General features: G+C 41.0%; 1 protein-coding gene and 1 pseudogene across 5 annotated transcripts in view; both read left to right on the top strand.

Annotated features, from left to right (window-relative positions):
* TESK2 (testis associated actin remodelling kinase 2) overlaps positions 1–27,297 on the top strand; it is a 138,551-nt gene that overhangs the window by 100,044 nt on the left and 11,210 nt on the right. For 3 of the 4 annotated variants that reach the window (XM_082455318.1, XM_082455320.1, XM_082455317.1), the window contains one exon: positions 24,641–24,787. The exons of the other annotated variant lie outside the window; for it this stretch is intronic. In XM_082455318.1, the coding sequence (XP_082311444.1) occupies positions 24,641–24,787 (147 nt within the window). The remainder of the gene's footprint in view (positions 1–24,640; positions 24,788–27,297) is intronic. 4 annotated transcript variants of the gene reach the window in all.
* Positions 1,676–14,190, top strand: LOC309657837 (solute carrier family 25 member 3 pseudogene; annotated as a pseudogene). Its single transcript has one exon. The product of its transcript is annotated as a solute carrier family 25 member 3 pseudogene (transcript).

Here is a 27,297-nt window from a genome sequence, read left to right on the forward strand (position 1 = left end):
TCAAGGAGGAAGGAGTAATTATGTAACTGTGGCAAATAACTGTTGGTTAGATCATGACCTCACAGTGATATTGTGAGGATGAAATGTAAAACGCTTACTTAACACAGTACCTGGCATGTAGTTATTGCTTAATACATTTTAACTATTACAGCTTTTATTAACGATGACTAGTCCCTCCTGAGCTCCTTGAATTGTATTTTTCATTTGGTACTTAGTTCTGTACTGCTGTTAATGTCATTAAATTTTTAAAAAATTTTACAAAGTATAACATAACAGAAAAGCACACATGAAAAGTGTGCATCTCACTAGGTTTTCACAAATGAACACACCCATAACCAGCATCCTGGATCAAGAAACATTTTCTGTGTATTTCTTTTCTCAGAAGTAAGTCTATAAATTCCTCAAAGACAAAACTCTCTCCTCTCAAGCCTTCTATCCACCAAAGCTCTGGCACTAATAAACTAATAAACACTTGTAAAAGTGTTTGTTGCACTCTCTGTTTATATCACTGTTTTCTGAAATGTGAGTTCATTGGAAGGGCTTGTGCGTCGGTTTTACTGACAAAGAAGAACATGCTTTGAAATCTTTGATCATGTCTCAAGTTTAAAAGTGGGTGTAGTAGAAATGGCAGAAATGTATGATCATAATGCAACATTCTTTTGGCCATGTTGCACTTAAATAATATTTTCTGTTGCTTATTAGCGTGTTTATAGCCATATACAACATATAGTAAGTGCTTTGTGAGTATATTTCCAGTATCATTAATGAGATATTGATATCGTTTATGATATTAATAATCTTTATTATGATGTTAATAGGCTGAAGGCCGTGAAGCCCAAATATCCAAATGTTCTTGCTTGTTTTCAGAAGGGGATCAGCAAAGGCCATCATGCCATAGATTTCTGGAGACTCCTAGGTTTAATTGCCTTATAATTTGACTTGACAGCACAGCTATTGGTTTCACTAAGGATCATAAAAATAAATTACTGATAACATCAAGCATACTGCTTGGAACTTGGATGATATTTAGTAAATATTTCTTGGTTGGCAGAATGCCTGCCCTCCACAGTAATGTGAGCACCATTCCTTATTTCTCTTAAAATAGTTTGCCAATAATTACAGTAGACAAGCATAGGTCTTATTAATGCCTATAAAGTATTGATATTATTAAGAAGAATATTTCTCATATACAATGGTGATATAGACTTTTCTGGGCTTTAACCCAGACCATTTCCACAAGTCTTCATTGTAATTGTAGACATTAATTGAACTTGGAACAGTAAGACATTTAGGTGTGTTTTTTTAAACTACCTTTAGTAAGGATAGACTTCTAAGTTTTTAAGCAAATGAGTATTTGTTAAAGAGAAAGAAGTTGATATCAGGTAGAGGGACTTCCCTGGTGCCGCAGTGGTTAAGAATCCGCCTGCCAATGCAGGGGACACGGGTTTGATCCCTGGTCTGGGGAGATACCACATGCCGCGGAGCAGCTAAGCCCGCGTGCCACAACTACTGAACCCCGCACGCCTAGAGCCCATGCTTCGCAACGAGAAGCCACCACAATGAGAAGCCCGCGCGCTGCAACAAAGAGTAGTCACCGCTCACCACAACTGGAGAAAGCCTGCGCAGCCACAAGGACCCAACGCAGCCAAAAAAAAATAATAAAATAAATAAATGTTCCTTTAAAAAAAAAAAAAAAGGTTAGGTGTAGAACCTTTTGAGTTTAATAAGTTGAATTAAGAATCTAGCTCTGTGAGCCCCAGCCTTTCAGAGGGAGCGGTGGTGTGTTCGCCATCTTAGGGAGAAGATGTTCTTGTCCGTGGCGCACTTGGCGCGGGCGAACCCCTTCAACGCGCCCCACCTGCAGCTGGTGCAAGATGGTCTTGCGGGCCCCCGCAGCAACCCCGCCGGGCCCCCGGGCCCACCCCGCTGCTCCCGCAAGCTGGCAGCCGCCGCTGTGGAAGAGTACGGTTGTGAATATGGCTCTGCGAAGCTTTACGCACTGTGTGGCTTTGGTGGGGTCTTAAGTTGTGGTCTGACACACACTGCTATTGTTCCTCTGGATTTAGTGAAATGCCGTATGCAGGTGGACCCACAAGAGTACAAGGGCATATTTAATGGATTCTCAATTACACTCAAAGGAGATGGTGTTTGTGGTTTGGCCAAAGGATGGGCTCCGACTTTCATTGGCTACTCTATGCAAGGGCTCTGCAAATTTGGCTTTTATGAAGTCTTCAAAGTTTTGTATAGCAATGTGCTTGGAGAGGAGAATGCCTATCTCTGGCGCACATCACTATATTTGGCTGCCTCTGCCAGTGCTGAATTCTTTGCTGACATTGCTCTGGCTCCTATGGAAGCTGCTAAGGTTCGAATTCAAACCCAACCAGGCTATGCTAACACTTTGAGGGATGCAGCTCCCAAAATGTGTAAGGAAGAAGGCTTAAAGGCATTCTACAAGGGGGTTGCCCTTCTCTGGATGAGACAGATACCATACACCATGATGAAGTTCGCCTGCTTTGAACGTACTGTTGAAGCATTGTACAAGTTTGTGCTTCCCAAACCCCGAAGTGAATGTTCAAAGCCAGAGTAGCTGGTTGTCACATTTGTGGCAGGTTGCATAGCTGGAGTCTTCTGTGCCATTGTTTCTCACCCTGCTGATTCTGTGGTGTCTGTGTTGAATAAAGAAAAGGGTAGCAGTGCGTCTCTGGTCCTCCAGAGACTTGGATTTAGAGGTGTATGGAAGGGACTCTGCCCGTATCATCATGATCGGTACTCTGACTGCGCTGCAGTGGTTCATCTATGACTCCGTGAAGGTCTACTTCAGGCTCCCTCGCCCTCCTCCACCTGAGATGCCAGAATCTCTGAAGAAGAAGCTTGGGTACACTCAGTAGAGGAAAGCAAATGTGGACTGAATCTGCTTGTTGATCAGTGTTGAGGAAAATGCAGAAGGAACTTTTATATATTTGACAGTGTAGGAAATTGTCTATTCCTAATATAATTACTGTAGTACTCTTGCCAGAAGCAAGAGTTTCAAACTTGCTGTTGAAATAAACCCAACTGTTCATGAAAAAAAAAAAGAATCTAAAAGTGTGTCTTTGACTCAGAAGACCTAACCTTATCTTTCATTTGGTCACAAATATCAAGGAAGTGGAAATCTTTGGTTTTTAAAGACAGAAAATATAACCATCTGGTCAGTTAGCTATTGCTGTATAATATCCAGCCACAAAACCATGCAACAATAAACATTTATTTCTGATACCTCTGCAGGTTCAGCTAAGCTGAGCTGGGCCCAGTTGGGCAGTTCTGCTGCTCTCACTTGTGCTCACTCATGCATCTGCAGGTCAGCTGGTGGTCTGCTCTAGGCTGGGCTTTGTGGGGCACTTTGCTCCAGCTGTTTCTCATTATCTTCTGGGACCAGTGGGCTAACCTGGACATGTCCTTTTTAAGATGAAACCAGAATAGCAAGAGTATGCCAGCCCATTTGCACAAGTGCTTTTCATGATTCTGCTTATGTTCAAGTTTGCTTGGCCAACATCCCATTGGACAAAGCAAGTCACATGCCCGAGTCCACACTGGGAGCATACTGCAAAGTTACATGTCAAAGGACATTGATTCAGTAAGGGGTGAAGAACTGGAACCTTTGTTTGCAATTTCCCATACCCTATAAATATCCCAGTCAGCACATCATAATTATTTGTCTTTTCTACCCTACTTGAGGGTAAAGACTTGCTCTCATTTTAAAAATCATAACTACCAGTTACTAAACACCCACTATGGGCTAAGTGCTATGCTCGGTGTTTTATATATTAGCTATAATTCTTACAATTCTACAGTCCTATTTCCGCTGTTTTATAGATGAAAAAACTAAGGCTTAGAGAAATTAAATGATTTCCCCAAAGTAGGATTTAGATCCAGGTTCATCTGACTTCATAGCCTGTACTGTTTCCATTACAACATGATGTCCTTAATTCACGTATGTATTCCCCATAGTGCTGAGCACAGGTTCTTGTATGTGTAGCATGTGTAGTATTTGTAGAATTCGATTCTGACTAACTTTGTATATTTTGGGTTATTTGGGAAAGCTGTTTTCTGGTTACTGGTTATATTAGAATGTATTTGGGTACAAGTAACAGAAAATAGTTAAATGGCCTTAAAAAACAAAAGGACATGTATACTGGAATTCCAGCAGTTTATTAGGTTAGGGGTTGGTTTAATTCAACAGCTAAATAGATGTTATCCAGAGGACCCCCCCCACCTCTTTCCATCTCTTTGTTCTGTGCTTACATTGTCAGCTTCACCCTAAGGTTGGCTGTCATTCATAATCAAAAAGTGGCTGCCACCAACTTACATGCTATATGTTTTCTCTTCTATAGTCAAGATGGGGGGGGGCTGTCAAAGAAAGAGAGGAGAGAGAGATGCTTCCAGACAGATTATACGACATCTCATAATGTTTTTTTGTGCTTTGTTTTTGTTTTTGTTGTTGTTTTGTTTTTATTCTTGTTTTTTAGTTTGTTAAGAAAAGCACAAAGAGGGAAATATCCTCATAATCAAACAGTTTAGGGAACCTTTTTGTGCAGAACCTCTTAGTGCCTAGAAGATTGGGAATTTGGGGGATGAGTAGGGTATAAGGTTATGGGGCAGGGTCCTCAAGTGACAATACTCTGGTCCAGGGAGTCAGCAAAAGAATTGCTTGGCGGGTAGGATGTTTTGGGGTCTTTCTTGCCATTTCTGCCATGGAGAAACTTCTTTTTTCCACTGTGGCAATGAGAACCACTTAGCTATAAACAGAGCAATTGCTTGGCCTCTTTGCAGCAAAGTCACCTCAGCCAGGTAGATACTCGGTACTGAAAGAAATGCTCTTCCCTCATGAGGGAATGGTCAGCCCTGCAGGTGGCTGAAGAGAATTTTTTAATTCACATAGCCCTCATCCTCTTCTCACTCACCATTTCCACCCCAACTCTACACCTTCTTTCTTAAAGAAGAGTTACTTTGGAAACTCCTTGTTTATGTGGGTTGATATGTGTTGTTTCTGAGTCGGTTTCTGTCAGACTTGTAAGAAGCCTTATATAATCAGAGAGCTTACAATGAAAGGAAACTCTGTGGGTTCAGTGACCAAACTCATGCATTATTTATAAAAATGAGCAGCCAGACCCCGATTCCAGTTTCTTGGTGTGCAGTGATATTGCCATTAGTTTTGCCTGCTGCTTTTCTTGCTTTTGTGTGACCCAGTACAGAGTATTCTCCTGGCCTTATTTACCTTGAGCCAAATGCAAAGTTGTCTGGTGCCTGCCTTGGGTTAACTTTGGCAGCATACCCATACCGTATCTTTCAAGCATGTGGCTGCTTTTCCTGTCCCTAATATGTCTTTGCTTCAATTTGATATGCTACTACATGAGTAATCTTCATTAGGCATACTTTGATAATGTGATGCTTCTGTTTAAAAACTTCTGTTTAGCATTCTAGACTCTCTCTAATCGGATTTTAGAATTCAAATCGCTCCCTTTAGTTGGGTGGGTTTTTTTGCTGTCTTCTACACATGCTGGCCTTAGATATGCCTTCCAGGACCTGGGATGCCCTTGTCTCTCTTCTCCCTTCCACTTTCCAAGTTATGTCAAATCCCTCTAGTGGAACTCAGTCTCTTAAATAGGGTCTGTATAATGCCCTGTGTGGCTGGGCCCATAGTGTATATAAGAAAGCTGAATTAACTCCAGTGGAAAGAGCCAGAAGTCAAAAATAGTGTGAAATGTTACATCTCAAGTCCTTTCACGATTAGAAGTTTATTTCATTTATACTTGTAAAAATAGCTAAAGCATTCCTATTAAATGCATGTTGGCATCTTCTTTACTTTTGAAAAAAGTAGCTTTTGTTTAACTTTTTGGTTTGGTCATTTAGTGATAAAAAAATCTCTAAATAAATTGTGGTACATGTTTCCTGCCCGTATTTTTAGTAACTCCCTAAGACATTTGAGAAATAAGAATTTGCGGTTGGCAGTTTAACCCACAAATAATAGAAGAGTTCATTTAGTTTACTTTATTCTTAAAGAAGTTTTCTCCTGACTTGCTAGCTTGCCTCTAGCTCATTTAGTCATTCAAAAAAAAAAAAAAATTTACTGGCTCTCACTATGTGTCCAGCACTATTCCAGGTACTGGGAATATAATAATGAACAAATAATGATCTCTACCCTCATGGAAATTACATTGTGTAATGAGCAGGGGGTGGGCAGAGGAGTTAGATTAAACAGGAAAACAAATTGTAATACATACGGTGTTATGTGCTGTGGGGTTTGCAATTTTGAATATGTGGATAGGGGAAGTATCACAGAAGAGATAAAAATTAAGGAGGTAATGGAGCTAGCTATGTGAATATTTGGGGAAAGAGTGTTCTAGGCAGTGGGAACAGTAATTGCGAAGACATAGAGGCAGAAATGCATGGTGCTGAATGTGGTCGCAGAACTCCAAAGCCGGTGATGTGGCCGCAGCAGAGGGAGTAAAAAAGAATAGTAGTAGATGAAGGTCAGAGAGGAAATATAGGCCAGAGCACATAGTGTCTTACAGACCATTGTAAGAGTTTCAGCTTTTACTCAGGATGAATTGAGAAGTCTTTGGAGGTTTTTGAGTAGAGCTGTGACATGTTTTGACTTACCTCTTAACAGAATCACCCTGGCTACTGTGTGGTGAATAGACTGAAAAGGAGGCAAGGTTGAAAGCAGGAAGACTAGTTAAGAGAGACTATTGCAACAGAGTCCATGCAATAAATAGAGACTATGCCAAAAAAAGTGAGAGGTGATGGTAACTTGGACCAGAGTGGTAGCAGTGGACCTTGTGATTCTGGATCTATTTTGAAAGTAGAGAAAACAGGCTTTCCTGATGCATTCGGTGAGAGGTTTGAGAAGAGGAAATAACTCAAGGATAACCAAAGTTTTTGGCCTGAGCATCTGAAGGATAGAGTTGCTGTTAATGGAGATGGGGAAGACTACAGGAGGTACAAGATGGGAAATGATCAAGAGGTCAGTTTTGAACAGGTTGAGTTTGAACCTGTTCAAGTTCAAGTTATCTCCAAGTGGAGATAACTTCATAGAGCATTGGGATTCCAGGGGGTACTCTGAATGATACCCTCCTTCTGCACATTCCTGTTTCTGTTTATCAGCTTTTTCACTAGAAAATATTTTATTGATTTAGAAGGAGGCGTTTTTCACCTGCTGTATTACTTCCCGAGTAATAATAATGAAAATCATTAAGTCGTTTTTCTTATTTCAGTGTGCCAGGTCCTGCTAAGCCTCTCCCTTGGCGGTGGGGGTGGGGATAAATTAGTGTACAATCCCATGGAATATGTGCTATTTTCCCCATTTTACAGGTGAGAAATCTGAGGCTCAGAGAGAAATTAATTTATCTGAGGTCTCTTAGCTAAGTAGTGGAGCTGGGATTGAGTCAAGCTCCACCTGACTGTAATCCAGTTTACTCGACTTTAAGCTCCTTGATTCTGGCTATTTTGTTCACTGCTGAATCTTCAGTAACTGGCACATAAAGGCATGCAATTAATGTTAGTTGGGTGAATGGACAAATGGATGAATGAATGAAAACTGCTTCCCAACACTTGAGCTTCCAGCAGTTAAACTGTTAGCCACAAAGACATCTGCCTCTTTCAAGGTCGTTTAGGCCAGCCATTTGATGAATCTTTTCACAGTGTTGATAGTGATAGGACAGAGAAGGATTTAGAAAATGGTTTACGAGATTTCTAGGTAATATTTCTCTTAATCCTCCCCATGATTGTGAAACTAGTGTGGCATTTGAATTCATAGATCTCTTTGTGAGTTTCGGCTAAACCTGTTTCTAACAGAAGTTTTGACAAGTATGTTTTTCTTAACTTGGGAAGTGGTATCATTCATAGGAATTGGGTCTGTGGTGGCTCTTGACAGCTTTTCCTGCTTTGGATTCTGTAGCAAGTAGGACAATGGAGGGAGGGTGGTCTCCCAATATACCTCTCACACATTCCTACTATTCAAGGGCATTTCAGCATTCCTACACCTGATACCTAATTACTGTCTGTACCTTCTGTGTTTACTTGCTCTTTATGTTGGTCTTTTCTTGTTATCATGGTCACCATTGCTTGCTTATATAGTAAATTCTTAGATCAGTGATTTCCAAAGTGAATCATAAGCTTTTCTTTCCTCAACATGCTCATTTTAGCTCATTTCACCGTCTCATAGTAATTGCTTGTGTCTACTTCCTACTCAACAAATAATTATTAAGCAGACACTTTGTGTCAACGGCCAGTTTAGGTGAACTTCAAAAAGGAGAAGTTGTCCTGTGAACGGGCAGAAAAGTTATCTAAAGTCTTCTGTAGTACTTGGCACAAGTAGCTACTTCATACATGTTTATTAAATGAATTACTAACTTGTAAAAGTATTAGTTGAGTGCTTAGCTTTTCTACAAATGATAGTTCTCTTTTCCTTCATCCCTGACCTCTCCCATTTTCTACATCTTATCAGTCACCATGACCTGACCATTTTACCTCTTACTACCCTGAATGCATTTACCTTAGGCCAGTTCCTTCTGCCATTGCCATCTCTTTCGCCACAACCTTCTAAACTAGTCTCCCTGTCAGTTTTGTTCCTCACGTTAAATCCATACTGTCCATATTGCGAGCCAGAGTGGTCCTTTTAAAATACAGATCTCTTTTTTAACCATCTTAGCAATTTTTAAGTGTACAATTCAATAGTTAGTATTAAATATGTTTTTATTGTTGTGCAACAGATTTCTGGATCTTCTTCATCTTGCAAAATGAAACTCTATACTATTTTTTTTTTAATTACTGCATTTTATTTATTTATTTATTTATTTATGGCTGTGTTGGGTCTTCGTGTCTGTGCGAGGGCTTTCTCTAGTTGTGGCAAGTGGGGGCCACTCTTCATCGCGGTGCGCGGGCCTCTCACTATTGCGGCCTCTCCCTTTGCGGAGCACAGGCTCCAGGCGCGCAGGCTCAGTAATTGTAGCTCACGGGCCTAGTTGCTCCGCGGCATGTGGGATCTTCCCAAACCAGGGCTCGACCCCGTGTCCCCTGCATTGGCAGGCAGATTCTCAACCACTGTGCCACCAGGGAAGCCGGAAACTCTATACTATTAAACAACTCCCCATTTCCCCCTTCCTCCAGTCCCTGGTAAGCACTATTCTATTTCTGTTTCTATGATTCTGACAACTCTAGGTACCTCAGAAAAGTGGAATCACACAGTATTTGTCTTTTTGTGACTGGCTCATTTTTCTTAGCTTAGTGTCCTAAAGGTTCATCCGTGTTGTAACATGTGACAGGATTTCCATCCTTTTTAAGCCTGAATAATATTCCATTGTAAGTATATATGTACTATATTATACTTATCTATTCATCTGTCGATGGACATTTGGGTTGCTTTTACCTCTTGACTATTGTGAATGATACTGCTTTGAACATAGGTGTGCATATGTCTCTCTGAGACCCTGTTTTCAGTTTTTTTGCATATATACCCAGAAGTGGAATTGCTGAATGATATAATCGTTCTATTTTTAATTTTTTGAGGAACCACCATACTGTTTTCCATAGCTATTATACCATTTTACAGTCCCACCAATAGTGCACAAGGGTTCTAATTTCTCCACATCCTTATCAACACTTGCTGTTTCCTGGGTTTTTTTTTTTTTTAATAGTTGCATTCTAATGGGTGTGAGGTGATATCTCACTGTGGTTTTCATTTGCATTTCTCCATCTCTAATTTGTTGCAGAGACTATCCTTTCCCCTTGATACATGAGGGTGTATTTCTGGGCTTTCTATTCTATTCCATTAGTCTATATGTCTGTCTTTTTGCCAACACCACAGTGTTTAATAGAAATCTAATTTTGTTTTCCTTGCATAAACCCTTCTATGGCTCCTCATTGCCCTCAGGGTAAAGTCAAAACATCTAATCCTGGTACTCATTATCTCTGTGGCCTCACTGCTCATTCTTCTCTGACCTGTTGGTTCTTGTCTCAGTTGTGCACTACAGCTGTACTGAACCTGTTTCTCTTTCAGTTCCACAAATGGGATGTGACCCTTTCCACCTCTGGGTCTCTGCCCCAGCTCTTCCCTCTGCCTAGGACACAATCCTTCCATCTCCCAATGGTCTGGCCAACTCTTATTTAACCTTCAGGACTCAGCTTAGCTATTACTATCTTTGGGAAGCCTTTTCTAATCTCCCAAGATTAGTTAGGTACCCCTCCTACATGCTCCCATAATACAATAGTATTTATCATTGACTTTAATTCACTGTTTGCTTGTGTATGTAGTTTATAAATTCCTTGAGGGCAAGGGCTGTTTTGTTTGTATTGACATCCACTGGGTCCTGCATAGTGCCTGACAATGATAGCTGCTTATCATATATATTTTTTAATACCATCTTTTAAAATTTTTTAATTAATTAATTAATTAATTTGGGTTGTGCCAGGTTTAGTTGTGGCACGCGGCATCTTTGTTGCGGCATGCAGGATCTCTAGTTGTGGCATGCAGGATCTAGTTTCCCGACCAGGGATTGAACCTGGGCCCCCTGCATTGGGAGCACAGAGTCTTAACCACTGGACCACCAGGGAAGTCCCTTATCATATTTGTTGATTGAATGAATAAATGAATAATCAGTAGCATTTTCTGGCTCAAAAGCATTCAGTGATTTCCTGGCTGATTACAGTATAGTTTTGTAATCTTAGTTGCTTACCAGAATTGCTTAAGAGCTTTTTAGAAAGTGCAGATGCCAGGACTTCACACAAGGCCTGTTGGGTTAAAGTCTTGGGTGAGGCCCAGGCATCTGTTTTTAAAAATAAATTAATAAAGCGCCATAAGTTATTTTGATGCACAGCTAGTGTTAAAACATGGAACTCAGGATAAACTCTTAGCCTGATATTCTGTCCTCTGTGCTCTAGCATCATCCTGCCTTTTTTTTTTCTAGTTCTCCTCCTCTTTAACAAGTACTCTGTAACTCAGGCAAACTGGGTTTAATGTGTTTACTAAACACTGTGTGTTTTCCTGCCTCTTTATTCATATTATTTCTTCAGCCCAGAATACACTCTTTCCCTTTATCCTATAGAAATCTTCCCTCCCTTCAAGACTTGGCTCAAAGTCCACTTATTCCTCCATAAAACCTTTCCTGATTCTCTGCCACTGCTAAACCTCCCTACCTCTCCCTTATGTAGTCAAAATGTTTCCCTCCATCGACCTTCTCTTACAGTGTTTTTGGCACCTCTTATTAAACATTTTGCCATATATTGAAGTTATTTTTGCTTTAGTTTCCCTGCACAAGTGTAAGCTCCTAGAATAGAGGAGGAACCCAGGCTTGAGGGTCAAAAGACTTGGGTACAAATCCAGGTTCCACCATTACTAGTTGAATAACCATAGACAAGTTATTTAAATCTCTGGGCTTGATTTCCTCATTCATAAGAAAAGGATGACAGGGCTTCCCTGGTGGCGCAGTGGTTAAGAATCTGCCTGCCAATGCAGGGGAAACGGGTTCGAGCCCTGCTCTGGGAACATCCCACTTGCCGCGGAGCAACTAAGCCCGTGCACCACAACTACTGAAGCCTGTGCGCTCTAGAGCCTGTGCTCGGCAACAAGAGAAGTCCGCGCACCGCAACGAAGAGTAGCCCCCGCTCGCCGCAACTAGAGAAAGCCTGCGCGCAGCAACGAAGACCCAACACAGCCAAAAAAAATAAATAAATAAATAAAAATAAATAAATTTATTAAAAGAACAAAGAGAAAAGGATGACAGAATGTTTAAAGATCTTGCAAAGTTCAAATGAGGTAACTGTGAAAGTGCTATGTAAAACCAGTTGCTGGCTATTATATAATGGCAGGGATAGTGTCTTACTTATCTGTATGCTCCTAATCTCCCAGCAGTACCTTGTGTTTAGGACACTCTTTTATAGACATTGGCTGAATGATTGGATAGGGAGAAAGGAAGCAAACAACAAACATTTTATGTTATCTAAAAAGTGAAGTTGAGGTAAATTTTCCAATGCATTTTAGTACCTGTATGAATGGCTGGAACTCTTGCCTCATGAATGGAGTAATTTCTAAATGGCCTCTTACATTGTTCAATTGTAAGGCCTCTTGCATAGTCATCCTTTTCCTCTGTAACTAATTTGCTCAACAGTTTCTTTTCTACCCAGATTAGCTAGTCAATCAAACATACATTTCTGGTACACCCAGAAGGAACAGAACCGAGCACTAACTTACAAATAAAACAACAGACATGTTACTTACCTGATAAGTCTTTAAGTCAACTAAGGTGTTTGGATGAGAAAATATTTCATTTTTTTAACCAATAATTTATTGTACTTGGCAGTATCAGGGACACTTTTTTAAAAAAATAACTTTTTTCTGATTATAAAATCATACATGCTCGTTAGAGAAATAGCTAATATATATGGAATGTAAAGTTTTGCATGCATTTTCTTTTTTCATCCTGTGACAACCCTGTGAGATATAGCTATTATGATTGCTATTTTATATAAAAAGAAGCTAAGGATTAGATTAAATAATAGCTGAAAAGCTCTTTTTCCATTTTTACCTACTTAACTCAATTTTCAAGTCTTAGTTTAAATTTTCACTTTACTATAGTGGCTTTTCCCAATGATCTCCCTCCATCTAGGTCGTTACTTAGATTATTATTCTCTTTGATAGCACTCTTTCCTTTTTCATGGTAGCACATCTCATAACATATAGTTCTTCATTTATTTGAATGTTTGTTTATTGTGTCTCTCATATGTCAGTTCCAGTAGGACTGGGACCATGTTCTGTTTTGTTTACCACTAGCAACAAATAGGTAACAGGTCACTGAAGAGCTTGGGGTTGGTGGAGGAAGTAGCAGGCTTCCTCAGGCACTGCCGTTACATTAAGCTCAGGAAGCTAAAGACCACATTCTTAGATGTTGGAAAGTTGGAGTATTGGTTAGAGGGCACCACAGTTAAGGAGGACAGTTGTGTTTAGTATGATTATTCTCTTCCCTAACAATTCTCTTCATAAAGCTAATATGGGTTACTTTGGCCCCTTGGCAAGGATGTTATAGAAGGACTTCAATTGTATGATGTGGGGCTTAGACTGGACTGCCTTTCAGGTCTATCCCATCATATTATATTGTTATTCCATACCCTTGGGCATTATTTTCCTCATGAGTATGTACCTTTGAAAAAACTGTTGACCCATCCATGAGATAAGTAAGGACAATGTATATATGTTGATACTGACTAGCTTATCCTGTACATAAGGTCACAGAAATACTTTTCTGAGAATACCTAAAAGAAAAGGAGATATTCATGAAGATTAGGGAGAAGAAGATTAAAAATTTGAGAGAGAGAAAGAGGCTGCATCATACAGGGCCTTATAGGCCATGGTGAGGATTTTGAATTTTGTTTTAAATACAGCAGGAAGCAGTTGAAGGATTTTAGACAGGAGAGTAGTAGGATACAATTTGCATTTTAAAATAGCACTTTGGCTGCTCTGGAGAATTGACTGTGGAGGGACAGAAGTGAGGGCAAGGAGACCAGTGAGGAGAAACTTATAGATTATATGAGAGATGTGGGTAGCTTGAATTGCGGTGGTATCTTTGAAGATTTTTAAAGATCTGTTTTAGAAATAGAAAGGCAAGGTCTTGTGACTTAGGTAAGAAAGAAGAGTGAGGAATCAAACGATGCCCATTTTCTAGGTAGGTGGTTGTTTCATTTACTGAGATGTGGAAAACTTGGAGAGTGCTGCTGGAGAACTTCCTCAGCTGTGTGTGTATTACCTGGGATTTTTTTTTTTTTTTTTTTTTAACATAACACTGTAATCGGCATAGTCTCTTCGCTACGGAAGACCAGACTCAGTCTTTGAGCTTTTCAGGGATAACACATCACTATGTCTTAAAGCCCTTCCTTGGACAAGAGCTTTCTGGCCTAAGGTCTGAAGACTGAGGTAGCTGATGAGAGCTGATTCATGGAGAGTGTAGAAGGGATTTCTATATGTAGATAGATAGTTAGGGACACTTAATTCTTTCATTAATTCAGTTAGTATTTATTGGGGCTCATTCTGCTAGACACTGATCTAGGAATGGCATTGAACCTCTTCTCGGTGAACTCAAGAAGTGAAGTTAATTGTGCGTTAGGACTTTCTGAATTTATTTGCAAAGGGTTTAGAATTCAGTGCTATGGTCATTCTCTGCTTTTAGTCATTTAGAAAAATGTTTTAGAATTTAGCATCCCTAGAACGCTTCTGAGTGACATGATATCCAGATTTGCTGCTTTGTTTGAATTGAGAGTTGGCCTTAGACCAGCATTAGCTGCTTCCCAGAGAGTCCAGTGGCTGATAGAGGAAAGATAATTTGGAACATGTTGGTAAAATAAATCTAGACTTAATTTCACTCAAGATTAATCATCTGATTTTTCTCATTTACTCTCTCTCTCTCTCTCTTTTTTTTTTTTTTTTGGCCGTGCAGTATGCAGGATCTTAGTTCCCCAACCAGGAATTGAACCCATGCCCCCTGCAGTGGAAGCGCAGAGTCCTAACCACCGGACCGCCAGGGAATTACAGAGGGCACATCATTCTGACACTTGAGATGGTCTGAAACCAAAGAAAAGGCTCTCTCTTTTTCCTTACAGCTGTAGATACTTATGTATACACCAGACCTCAAGTCTGTTTTCTCTGCAGTAGAACCAGAACTGGCTGAGTCCTCTGTTTCCACCCCTTCCTTTGATAACTCCAACTAGTCTTTGTGAATTTTTGTGAACTTGCGGGTAATTAGTTACCTATCTGACCCTTAGCCTTCAGAGGAGATTTCTGCCTGTACTTGGAGTGACTATTGGGTTGGAAGTTGTCTTCCACATAGCAAATTGGAAACCTTTCCTCCCTTTCTACCCCCCTACCTACCATTTGCCACTAGAAGATACCATTTGAGCTTATAGTTGCCTCTAACTTTTGCTTGACTTCTTCCTTACCCAGAGACCAAGTAGTGTGTTGATATGGGCAGAAGAGGTAGAAGAAATGATTAGCTCATTTGAGAACAGAGTCTCCTTTGATATAAATCACCTTAATTAGAAACTTAACCTCTTTTGGTTTCCATTTTTCATTTTGTCCACTGTCAAGCCCTTACTCCTGAGATCTGCTAAGGGGAGGCAGGATGTGTTGTCTTCCTTAATAGATTGCTTTGTTCACTCTGAGCCCAATCACCAGGTGAATGTCAGAGGTTCCTGTCTGAAGCTGGAGAATGTGGGGTTGTAGTAGATGTGGGGTAGCGAGCTGGAGGGAAGAATGTTTTTAAACATGACCTTAATATCCATGTTGCTGGTAGAGATATTATGGATTTGGGGATAGGAAAGCAAGCTGGATGGAGTAGTCAGGAGCCCTGGGCTGATCGTAAATCATGTCTGAAACCATCGATTGCTAGTAGAGCTTTATGGGGCAAAGAAAATAGTCTTATTGTTATCTTAGTTCATTTCTTTGAGAAGATTTGTTTTACAGATTTATCTTTTAATGTTTATTTAAACAAATTTGATTTTGATTATGAGATGTTTGCTGTAAGAATTAAAAATCTGTGGGAAAAGTTTAGTCGTTCCTTTTTTTTTTTTTTTTTGTCTGTGTTGGGTCTTAGTTGGGGCACACAGGATCTTCGTTGCGGTATGCGGGGTCTTTCTTTGTGGTATGCAGGGTCTTTAGTTGTGGTGCATTGGCTATTTGTGGCACGTGGGCTCAGTAGTTGTGGCGCGAGGGCTTAGTTGTCCTTTGGCATGTGGGATCTTAGTTCTCTGACCAGGGATCGAACCTGTGTCCCCTGCATTGGAAGGTGGGTTCTTAACCACTGGACCACCAGGGATGTCCCAGTCATACTTTTTTGAATCTTGTGGGTAAACAGTCATTTTGTTGTTTATGGTAGTTTACGTGCATAGAAAAACACTCTTACTACTTCAGGTGCGTTAAACAAACATGTTCTTAAAGTGGTGAATGGGTTATACTAAGTGTCTGTGGGAAATGTGAGGAAAGAGGGGGCGATATCTTTATGGCCTCTTCTACTTGGCTTTCAGCTACTGATAAAAGAAATACCCTCTATAATTTTCAAAAGGAGATCTTAGATATATTTTTTAAGTCCATATGATTCTGACCATTTTAAGGAATCTGCTGACAGAGTGTCAAAGGATCCTTAATTTCATATTACTGAGTGGCCAAACACACTGTTTTGTATTTTGCTTTAAATTCATTGCTACCATAGTATCTGCCATATAGTAAGCATTATTAAATGTTTGTTTTGCATGATATTTATCAGAAAATTCCTCTAAAAGCACATTTCTCTTTTTGATCTTAAGTTACATTAATGACAGAATTGGGAGGGCTTCAAATAAAAGAGGGAACTTAAAATCTGCCTCTATTTATTTAAATGTACTTAATCATTCATTTATTAATTCAACAATTTATTGTTTGTGTCACTGGATACTGGGCTTACAGAGTTGAGAAAGATCTGGTCCCTGCCATCAAGGTTATAGTACAACATGATAAGCAATAGTAGAAATACATACAGGGGACAAAAGTGGCACAAAGTATGGGATGGGGTATCAGGAAATGCTTTCCAAAATAAGAGACTCAAGCTGGGTTTAGAAGGATGAATAAGAATTAGCAAAGCTGTGAAGGGGAAGAAGAGTATTCTGGGCAGTAAACATATATGAAGGCAGAGAGAGTGAAACATTTAAATATTCTGAAACACATTTTGGGTTCCCTTTCTCTTTGAATCAGTTCATTACTACTGACTGTTTGAGTCAGGCAGGTCCCGGTGGACCTCCTGGAGTGGAGGTTGAACCGTGGCAAACTCAGGCCTTGGCAGATGTGTGGATGTGCACTTGCAGTGGCAGCTGAGAACAGGAGGCTCCTTTGGAGCATGAGCCTCCCACAGGGCGCTCTTGGGATGCCTGTCCCGGAATTACCCAGGGCAGTAACAAAGCTTTCTTTTCTTCTTTAAACCAAGCCAGCAGGATGGGATGTCTGCTAGCCTTTGTGTTTGGAGCCAACCAACAAATATACAGTGGCCAGCACAATGGCATTGTTGGGCTTCAGTGAAAACTAGGTCGGGGCCCAGGCCCTCCTCTGCAGAGGGCCCATCCAGAGAAGAGGTTTGACAAGCCACTGATTTGGCTATTTGGCATTGATGCTGGTTTCTGATGGGCTTCTGACTTACTTTTGGTATATAAGATTGTAGGATCTCTTCCCCTTGTTTCTCTCAACACATCTATTTGGAATCTCTGAGTTGCCTTTGACTCTTTTTCCTCAGTTCTCATATCTACCACTCAGTTGCTGAATCCTTTAGATTCTACCTCTGCTTATTCTAACTCTAGCCCACTTTTTCATGCCTATGATAGCATTCTAAGTCAGGCATTTGGTCGTCTCTCATCTGGACTGATGCAGTACCCTTCAAACCTCCCTCTAGCTCCTCCTCTATCCTGCTACCACCATGAGCTTTCTAAAATGTAGTTTTGGTCCTGTATTAGTTTCCTAGGGCTGCCATAACAAAGCACCACAATGTGAGTGGCTTATAAAGACAGAAATTTATTCCCTCATAGTTCTGAAAGCTAGAAGTCTGAAATCAAAATGTTGGCAGGGTCTTGCTTTCTCTGAAGGCTCTAGGGGAAGATCCTGCCTTGCTTCTTCCTAGTTTCTCTTGGTGTTCCTTGGCTTACAGATGCATCACTCAAACCTTTGCCTCCATCGATACATGACATTCTCCTTGTATGTCTGTGTCTCCTCTCCTCTTTTTGTTAAGATACTGGATTAAGGATCCACCTTACTCCAATAGGACCTCATCTTACTTGATTACATCTGCAAAGACCTTATTTTCAAATAAGGTCACATTCACAGGTACCAGGGGTTAGGAATTGAGCCTATCTTTTTGGGAGACATAGTTCAACACACAATAGATTATATTATACCTTTACCTATAAACCTTTAGTGGTCCCCATGATCTGCTAAATTAACTATAGATGTTTCATCTTGGTGTTACAGAACTTCTACACTAACAATAAATATAATAATAATAGCAATAATAACAACTAACATATTGAGAACTTCCTTTGACATTGTTCTAAGCATTTTACACATCAGTTCATTAAATCTTCATAATTCTATGGATTAGGTTCTATTATTATTCCCATTTTATAGATGAATGTTAAAGAGTAACTAACCCAGGGTCACACGACTAGTCAGAGATGAGATTCAATCCTAGGCAGTCTAACTCTGCAGTTTGTGGGCTTCACCACTATAATGTACTGCCCAGCTTTACTTTTTAGCTTTATCCCTTCTCCCCTACTTATATTTTATGCAGGGAAAGAAAAACAAAAAGGAATAACTACTAATCTCTGCACTTTATCTTTGTGTTCCTTATGCATAAAATGTCTTTTTTACTCCCATCCCTACATATGGGCTTCCAGGAAACAGAACTGAATCCTCAATGGGTGGTTAGCCAGGCCTATGTGGGGGAAGGTATTCCAGGTAAAGGGACCAGCAATGTGCACAAACGTGCAAGTAAGGAGGGGTCAGACCCTTATAAGCAGGAGTGAAAGACTTTGTATGCCATGCTAAGGATTGTGGATTTTATCCTAAGAGTAATAGGGCATCAGTGAATAATTTTAACAAGGGAGTGGCTTCAGTTGGCATTTTAGAAGGTTAATCTTGGCTGTATTAAGGAAAATGGATTGGAATGAGAGCTAAGTCTGTTCAAGATGTAAGAAGGGGAAAAGGGGCTTCCCTGGTGGCGCAGTGGTTGAGAATCTGCCTGCCAATGTAGGGGACACGGGTTCGAGCCCTGGTCTGGGAAGATCCCACATGCCGCGGAGCGGCTGGCCCTGTGAGCCACAATTGCTGAGCCTGCGCGTCTGGAGCCTGTGCTCCGCAACAAGAGAGGCCGCGATAGTGAGAGGCCTGTGCACCGCGATGAAGAGTGGCCCCCACTTGCCACAACTAGAGAAAGCCCTCGCACAGAAACAAAGACCCAACACAGCCATAAATAAATAAATATTAAAAAAAAAATCACAACCCTAAGAGGTACAGAAAATATTAAAAAAAAAAATAAAGAAGGGGAAAAGAAGACTAGTTAGAAAGCTAATGGCATAACCTAGGGGAGGGATGATGATGATTAGATATTGATAGTGGGGAGAATGAGTTGTGTACTGTGAGCTAAGCACTGTGCTAGACATACTTTGTATACCGTATCTCTTTTAATTATTCCCTACCTTTGATTAAATACCAAATCATATTGGTTCTACCTCTGAGATGTCTTCAGATATTAACCTCCTTTCCATTCTTGCTGCCATTGTCTTTCTCAGGCCTTTGTTACTTCTCACCTGGATGATTCCAGAAGCCTCCTAACTGTTCTCCCAGCCTCAATTCTTGACCTTTCCGTACAGTTTTTACATTACTGTTAGAATGATATTTCTGTGAAGCATGTCTGATCATTGTCCTGTATGAAAAAAAATTGTTAGTTGATTATATGTCATCTCTACTGGACTGTGAACTCGACTAGACTAGACTGTGAACTAAGGGCAGGGACTCGCCCCACTTAGTTTTATGTTTTTATGTAGTAGGTTTTCAGTGTTTGTGTAGGTGGATGGATAGATGAATGGGTCTACCTCAGGACAACTGTGCTAATTAAGTGGCAGCAAATGATCTCTTTTAGTTGGATGGGAGCACATTTATCTGCCTTGGGTAAGTGCCCTAGCTCTAGGCTATTTGGGTAGATTCTTCAAAAAAGGTACAATAATTCTTACAGTTGATGTTTTCTTCAGAACCTCTCCGAATATGTCTTTGAACCACTGTTCATAGATGTTTGTTTGATTACAGGTATCAGTACATTGATAATTCAAAGTTAAAAAAAAAAAAAGGTAACCGTTTGCCTTGTTCTTCTGACTGGTTATGGTTGGGTGAGGTTATGGTGAGAATCAGCAAGAATTGAGAACAGGAGCCCTGGGTATAGTGAATGTTACTTCAGGGAGAGGTAAGTATTGCCTAGTCCTGCTCCAGAATATTCTTTGTATGGGCATGTTTATGTGTCTGTCTGTGTCTGAGTGGTACTCTCAGAGCCTATAGGGTGTATGTCGGAAGAACCATACTCTCAGCCTAGACAACTCTTAACTGTCTTTTTAGGATCCAACTCAGGTGTTACTTTTTCTCTGAAACTTTCTAAACTCCTCAGTATCTACTTTCATACCCAAGTATTTACCTCTGCTAAAGGGTTATTAGTATTATTTAGTTACCTATGTGTCCTTCATTGAACTTCTTTAAGGTGTAAACTGAGTGTTTACATACCTACATTTACTATGTGGTTGGGACTCTTCCAATCACTGGGAGATATAATGTTGATGTAAATGGACAGGTTCTTACTCTCATAAGGGGGTGACAGGAATGGGAGGAGCGCTTAATAAATCTTTGTAGAAATAACCTGAATTGATATTCCTTTTTTTTTTTTTGGCCACACCGTGAGGCTTGCGGGATCTTAGTTCCCCGGCAACCAGGGATTGAACCTGGGCCCATGGCAATGAAAGTGCCACTGGACGGCAAGGGAATTCCCTGAATTGATATTTCTGAGTGGAGAATTAAGTGTCCACTTACCCGTCCCTTTGATGATTTTCTAGGGTGTTGGCATATGATTTCTTACATACATAGTAATATTGTTTAGTCACCAAACACACATTTGTTTACTGAGTGCCTTCTAAGAAAAGAGTCTTTAATGAAATCAAGTATCAAACACAAATGAAATGGCAGAAACGCTAACATTTTATTAGACCATGAAGAGGAGAGGTTTTGGTGTAGGTAAAGTTGGGGAACAGTCACTTAGAGGTATTGAAGTACCTATAACACATTTGATTGGCTGATACTATAGTTTTCTGAACTTGAAAGTTTAAAAGAACAACAATAAAAGTTGTAAAATCTTCTCTCTCTAGTAGGTATTTAAATGTGTTGCCAGTGCCTTAGGTGGTTTTGTAGAGCTCCCAAGGGAGTGGTCTGGAAGAAAATGAAAGCAAAGCAGCTGTTATCCCCAGCCCGGAAAGCTGAATGTGCTGGAACAGTTGTTCTTGCCTCTGCTTCCCACAGAGGGATTTGTTCAGAACACACACCAGCTGAGTCTGCACAGGGAGTTGCTTATAGGGAAGTGGACATTCCGACTAATGGGCACACAGTGTAGCAACTTAGAAATCTTCCTTCTTGGCAGATCTCAAACTTCCTTTCCTCATACATGCAAAGGTCTTGAGACATTGAGAAGTTGTGGTTTCTGAGGGCCCAGAGGCTTATCAGCTCCACCAAAGTATTCACTGAAGGCAGGCAAGAGAAGTGGGTTGTAACATTAGATTCCATTTGGTTTCTCTCTCTGGATCTGGTTTGTGCTTTTTCCATCTTGCCAGGAAAAGTCAGAGCCTACTAGCCAGTGTGGTTCCTCACCTTGTCTCACCTCTCTCCTCTGCTCTCCACCCTGTGGCTTGGTCTGTGGATTTCTCAGGTTTTCAGAGACATGACTGGACAGAGTAATAAACATGTGTTTCTCTGAACCAGAATCAAGAGTCTCTGGCTTAGCCTGGCCCACAGAGAATACACATACAGGCTTTTCACCAGTCTTTTCTGCCTGGCCCTCAGGAGGAAGCCTGAGTGGCTCCCAAAGTCAGGCCTTCCATGTCACACTGTCACCACGCCAAAGAAGTGAACCACCACCTCTTCATATCTTTTTCACTCTCAGAGCTAAAGAAATTTGTCTGCATGTTTAGCTGTCAGCTTCATTGCCCCCATATAGCTTGGAATTTGCAAGTTCAGTTTCTTTTTAGCAAATGAGCACCTCAGACATAAACTGTGAACAGATTCAACTAGAGTGAAGAGACGAGGGCAGTATGCTAATGCTGTCGTTATGCCTCGTTTTGAGATTTCCAAAGCTGGATTATCAAGCAAGATGAAGCAGATCAACAGGTTTCCCTTTTGAGAAGTTTGGCGTATCTTTAGCCATTCTCTCTGCCTTGCCAGACCTGATCCACTTCATCCAAGGATCTGAAGTGCTGCATTGTGCTGCCCCCAACTGGTTCTTTTTGGTGCTTATGTTACCACATCAGAAAATCTCATTATATGGAACTTATATTTTTTTCTTAGCACTTTCATGTATTTGTATTCCATTCTTATAATAACATTGTGAGGTATATGGATCATGGGTTATCATACCTACTTTTTATGTGGGAAAACTGAAGGGTAGCCTTATTAGTTGATTTGTCCAAAGTAAAATGGCTGTTGAGGCAGACTTGGACTAAAATTCAGATTTAAAAATGTGTGTGTGTGTGTGTACATATATATATATATGTATTTTTTTTTTATTTGGTTGCACTGGGTCTTAGTTGTGGCAGGCGGGCTCCTTAGTTGTGGCTCCAGGGCTCCTCAGTTGTGGCTCGCAGGCTCCTTAGTTGCAGCATGTGGGCTCCTTAGTTGTGGCTCCAGGGCTCCTTAGTTGCAGCTCACGGGCTCCTTAGCTGTGGCATGCAAACTCTTAGTTGCAGCAGGCACGTGGGATCTAGTTCTTTGACCAGGGATAGAACCCGGGCCCCCTGCGTTGGGAGCGTGGAGTCTTATCCACTGCGCCACCAGGGAAGTCCCTAAAATTCAGATTTCTTGCCTTCTATCCCATTAGGTTCCCTAGTCTTTTGTAAATTCAATATCACCCCCACTCCAAAAAGGTATTAAGAGCTTAATTTTAGGCTTAGAGGAATTTGCCCCTTTTTCTCCCTTGGAAAGAGGAGGGAGATAATACATCATGTAAGGTTTGAATAAATTCATGAATTTAATTGGCAAAAAATTTTGAGCTCCTGTACTGCATGAGGCTCTCTGTACCCAGACACCATGGCTCTCCAATGTAATGTAAGGGTAGAGCATGAGCTCTGGAGCCAGACTGCCTGAGTTTGAACCCTGGCTCTGCTGCTTAATAATTGGGTAACCTTGAGCAAGCTGCTTAACCTCTAAATGCCTTTTGTAAAATGAGAATAATAGTACACTTACCTTAGGGTTATATGAAGATTAAGTGATGTAATTAATGGAAAGTTCTCAGAGTAGTGCCTGGCACAAAGCAAGTACCAAGTAAATAAATATTAGCTGCAGCTGCTGCTGCTATTTTTGTTATTATTATTTATTATCTCTATATAAATAGGCTTATTTGCTCTTTAAAAAAAAGGGCAAAGCAGCTCTTCATGGGTATGTAGGAATGACGAACAGCCAAATTTCTTGAAAGAGTACATCTTCATGTCGTTTCCCCTTAGCCTTATCTCCTACTCACTCCTCAATTCACTTTGATCTTACTCTGGTCTTAACCACTTTACTGAAACTGCTCTGGCCATGGTTGCCAGTGACTTCTCAGTTGCAAATTCAGTAGACACTTTTCAGGCTCATCTTACTTGATCTATAGCATTTGATACTATTGGTCATTTCCTCTTTGGAATGTTTTCCTCCTTTGGCTTCTGTGGTGACATTCTTGCTTGCTTCTTCTTCCTCTGCCTACTCCTTTAAATGCTACAGTTGCTTGGGATTCTGGTAATTTCCCACCTTACATGTTAACCCCTGGGCAGTTCCATACATTCCTTAGCCTCAGTGACTACTTCAGCTCAATGTCATTGCCTCCTAAATGTTAGTCTGTAGCCCAGACTTTGCTCCTAAACTTCAAACTGACTCTGTATAGGACATCTCCACATGCCCTTAAACCCAACATGTCCTACTTGAACTCACTATCTTTTAACATTGCCTCTTCTAAAAACCTGCTCCTCTCCCTGTATTCTGGATATTTAATAATGGCACCCAGGGACCAGTAGCCTGCGATCAACCTAGGAGCTTTTCATTGCCCTTATCCCCCCCATCCAGCATTCATCAAGTTTTTTTTGACTTTGCCATCTAAATCTTGAATCTTGCTCTATTCCAGTGCCTCCACTATTGCCTTAACTCAGGCATTCTTCTTTCACCAGGATTATCGCAATAATCTCCTAACCTATTTTCCCTTCTCCGTATTCTCCACTCTAATCCATCTATCATACCATTGCTAAAATAATCTTTTCTTTAAAAAACAAATATGAACATGTTGCTCTTTTGCTTAAAAGGCTTCTTTTGTTCCTTATAGACAGGATAAAGTCCATATACCTTAGCAAAGCATATCAGCCTCACCTGCCTCTCCTCTCATGCACTCTGACCGTATTGAGTAAATTAGTTTCCTGAATACACCATGCTCTTCACCTATAACTTTACGTATGCGGCTCCCTCTGTGTGGACTTTCTTTCCTGCTCCCCCAAGTCATCCTTTGGACTCCTTTATTTCCTTTGTGCAGCTTTCTCTGACATGCCTAGACTGAGTTAGTAACCTTATCCTCTGTGCTGCACAGTGCTGTCGTACCTATATAAAGCCATCTTTTAGCATTTACTACGTTATATTGTTTGTCTATATCCCTTAATAGATTGTGATCTTCTCAAAGGAAGGTGCAGCACCTACCATAGTGCCTGGATGCAGAATAAGCCCTCAGTAACTTCAAAAAAAAAAATACAGTCTCTATCTTCTAGGTGTCTACTCTCTAGTGGTTTCACCACCACCCTAAGCATTCCTGACAAATGGTAGCTGGGTTTTCCTTCTGTTTTGCAGTATATCAACTCTGGAAACCTGGAACAGTTGCTAGACAGTAACCTGCATTTGCCCTGGACTGTGAGGGTGAAACTGGCTTATGACATAGCAGTGGGCCTCAGCTACCTTCACTTCAAAGGCATTTTCCATCGGGACCTCACATCTAAGGTACGAAGGCTTTACATGCACTACTCTTTGAGACACTGTCTTCCATTACCAAGAAAACTGTGTTAAGAAACCAGTCATTAATGTGCTTGAGAATGATGGAGATCTCTTATAAATTCAACATTCAGTCACAGAGGATACAACTTATTACTATGTACACCTAGTCCTTAGAAAGCCAATCTCGGCTCACAGCGGGTACCTTTCATTGCTGAGTCTGGCAACACATACATCTTGAGAACCTTCACTCTTGGCTTCAGGTCCTGAATGTGTGTTGCAGGAGTAGATGGCATGAGGACACTTAAGAGGTTCTTGCGCTATAGGAGTGACAGCAGTCAAGGTAATGTGGGAGCCTGTCTCTTAGTGTTTTCTCCCATGGCCTCCAGCAGGAGTTCTGTGATTTTTAGTCACTTGAGTGTAGGTTTTGAAAGCCATAATGTACTGACCCATTTTCTTTCTGTGTGATTGAGTTTCTGCCATCTTGCCAGTTCCTCTTTGGCGTCAGCTGGTCTCTGTAGTATTCTCTTGCTGTCCAAATTGCTGTGTGACCAGGTTAGAAAAGAGTTGCTTTTAGAGGAAGTTGGCCATACTACAAGGCAGACACCTCAGGGCCAAGTAGCACAGGACATCACGTGACAAGGCTTATATAAAATAGTACTGTTTGATCATTGATATGGGAACTATAAATCATCTAATATAACTTCTGTCCAAGAGCTGATTTAAAGTCTTCTAGGGAGGTATTATAGAAGTTTTGTACCTGCCCAAGAATAGCTGTTATTTCATTCTGCACCCTCAACACATACATATGCACACACACGCACATGCATACACATACTCCTAGAGCCCTTCTGTCATGGATGAGGGGTATGGGAGCCTGTTATAAGAAAAAGTTTGCGAAGGGAACAAAAGCAGGCTGTGCTGTCAGAGCCAATAAGGCCTAGAGCAGTGAGTCCCTGGCTACCTCACATTAGAATGGTTCTGGTGTTCCAAACAGCAGTACTGTCCCCGAGGGACCCTGGCCATTGGTTTGTGAGTACTACACAGAAAATAGCTTTGGGGAGGTGCTTGTAGGGCCCCTAGGTGTGGCAGGGCCATTTGTAGTCAGCTGCACTGTTACTGAAGGAGCACTAAGACTGGCAGGTGGAATCTGGTGACCAGCTGAGACCTAGTTGTGAGGAGTCCTTTATCTTCATTGGTATAAGCAAGGACTGGACAGTTGGACAGCTGGGACCTGGAAGGTGGTATCATTTCCTTTCCTCAGACTTTTCTCCTTCCTTAGAATGTTTTAGAAACTCAAAACTTAGAAAACTGCACTTGTTCCAGGCAAATGGGTGGGGTTGTATCAACTTAGATACTGCCTTAAGTTGGTAGTATACTCTCACCTTAGGCATGCAACTAAAATCAAGTTGCTGGGGCTTCCCTGGTGGTGCAGTGGTTAAGAATCCGCCTGCCAAGGCAGGGGACACAGGTTCGAGCCCTGGTCCGGAAAGATCCCACATGCCGCGGAGCAACTAAGCCCGTGCGCCACAACTACTGAGCCTGCACTCTAGAGCCCGTGAGCCACAACTGCTGAGCCCTCGTGCCACAACTACTGAAGCCTGCGTGCCTAGAGCCCATGCTCTGCAACAAGAGAAGCCACCACAATGAGAAGCCCGTGCACCGCAACGAAGAGTAGCCCCAGCTCATTGCAACTAGAGAAAGCCTGCGTGCAGCAACGAAGACCCAACGCAGCCAAAAATAAATAAATAAAATAAGTAAAAATTAAAAAAAAAATCAAATTGTTGCTTCCTACTCAGAGAGCATCATTTCTTCTAAGGTAGAGGGAGGCCATGGCAAGTTATCTGTCAGTCACACAGGTATTTCCTGTGCACCTACATGAGTGTCTCCGGTGCCTGGTACCATGAATGAAGGGATATTTGAAAAAGATAATTTCTGACCAGAGGTAGTCTTGTTGGGAAATAACTGAAGAATAGTTCATAGCATTTTATAATTGAGTGTTCAGCTATAGACTATAGGTTTTCAGACAAAAGAAAGATCACTAGGCTAGGGTAGCTAGGCTTTCTGGAGGAAAGTCCTCCACTACCAATGAGTTCCTAAGAACTCATCATATTCTCTTCAGTGCCCCCAAAACACTTTGTCCCATTGTGCTAGTGTCCAAGTGTGATTCTGTCTGGGATTGTCATAGTGTATGTATTGTAAAAATGACTAACCTTTTTGGAACTATAGGGTAAGACCACTGTCCTTTGGTTTTCCTAATAGGGAGTGGGTATTCCCATGTCAGTTGGCTTGAGATGAGAAACTAGGAATTTAGGAGAAAGAACTCCCTGGTATCACTGGGCTGTACTTTCTTGGGTCTGAACTTTAGGGGGTGGTGAGAACAAATGACTTTGCAACCTGGAGACAGGCTGGGAAGTACACTCTAGGGAATCTCAAGTTGAAGAAAAACTTCATTGCCCTTTTTATCATCCCTGAGCTTTTGGTAAAGTTTTGTCTAAATGTTTTATCTTCATAGTGTT

Source organism: Balaenoptera physalus (genome assembly GCF_965194825.1).
Source record: "Balaenoptera physalus genome assembly, chromosome: 1".
In the NCBI taxonomy this organism is placed as follows: Eukaryota; Metazoa; Chordata; class Mammalia; order Artiodactyla; family Balaenopteridae; genus Balaenoptera; species Balaenoptera physalus.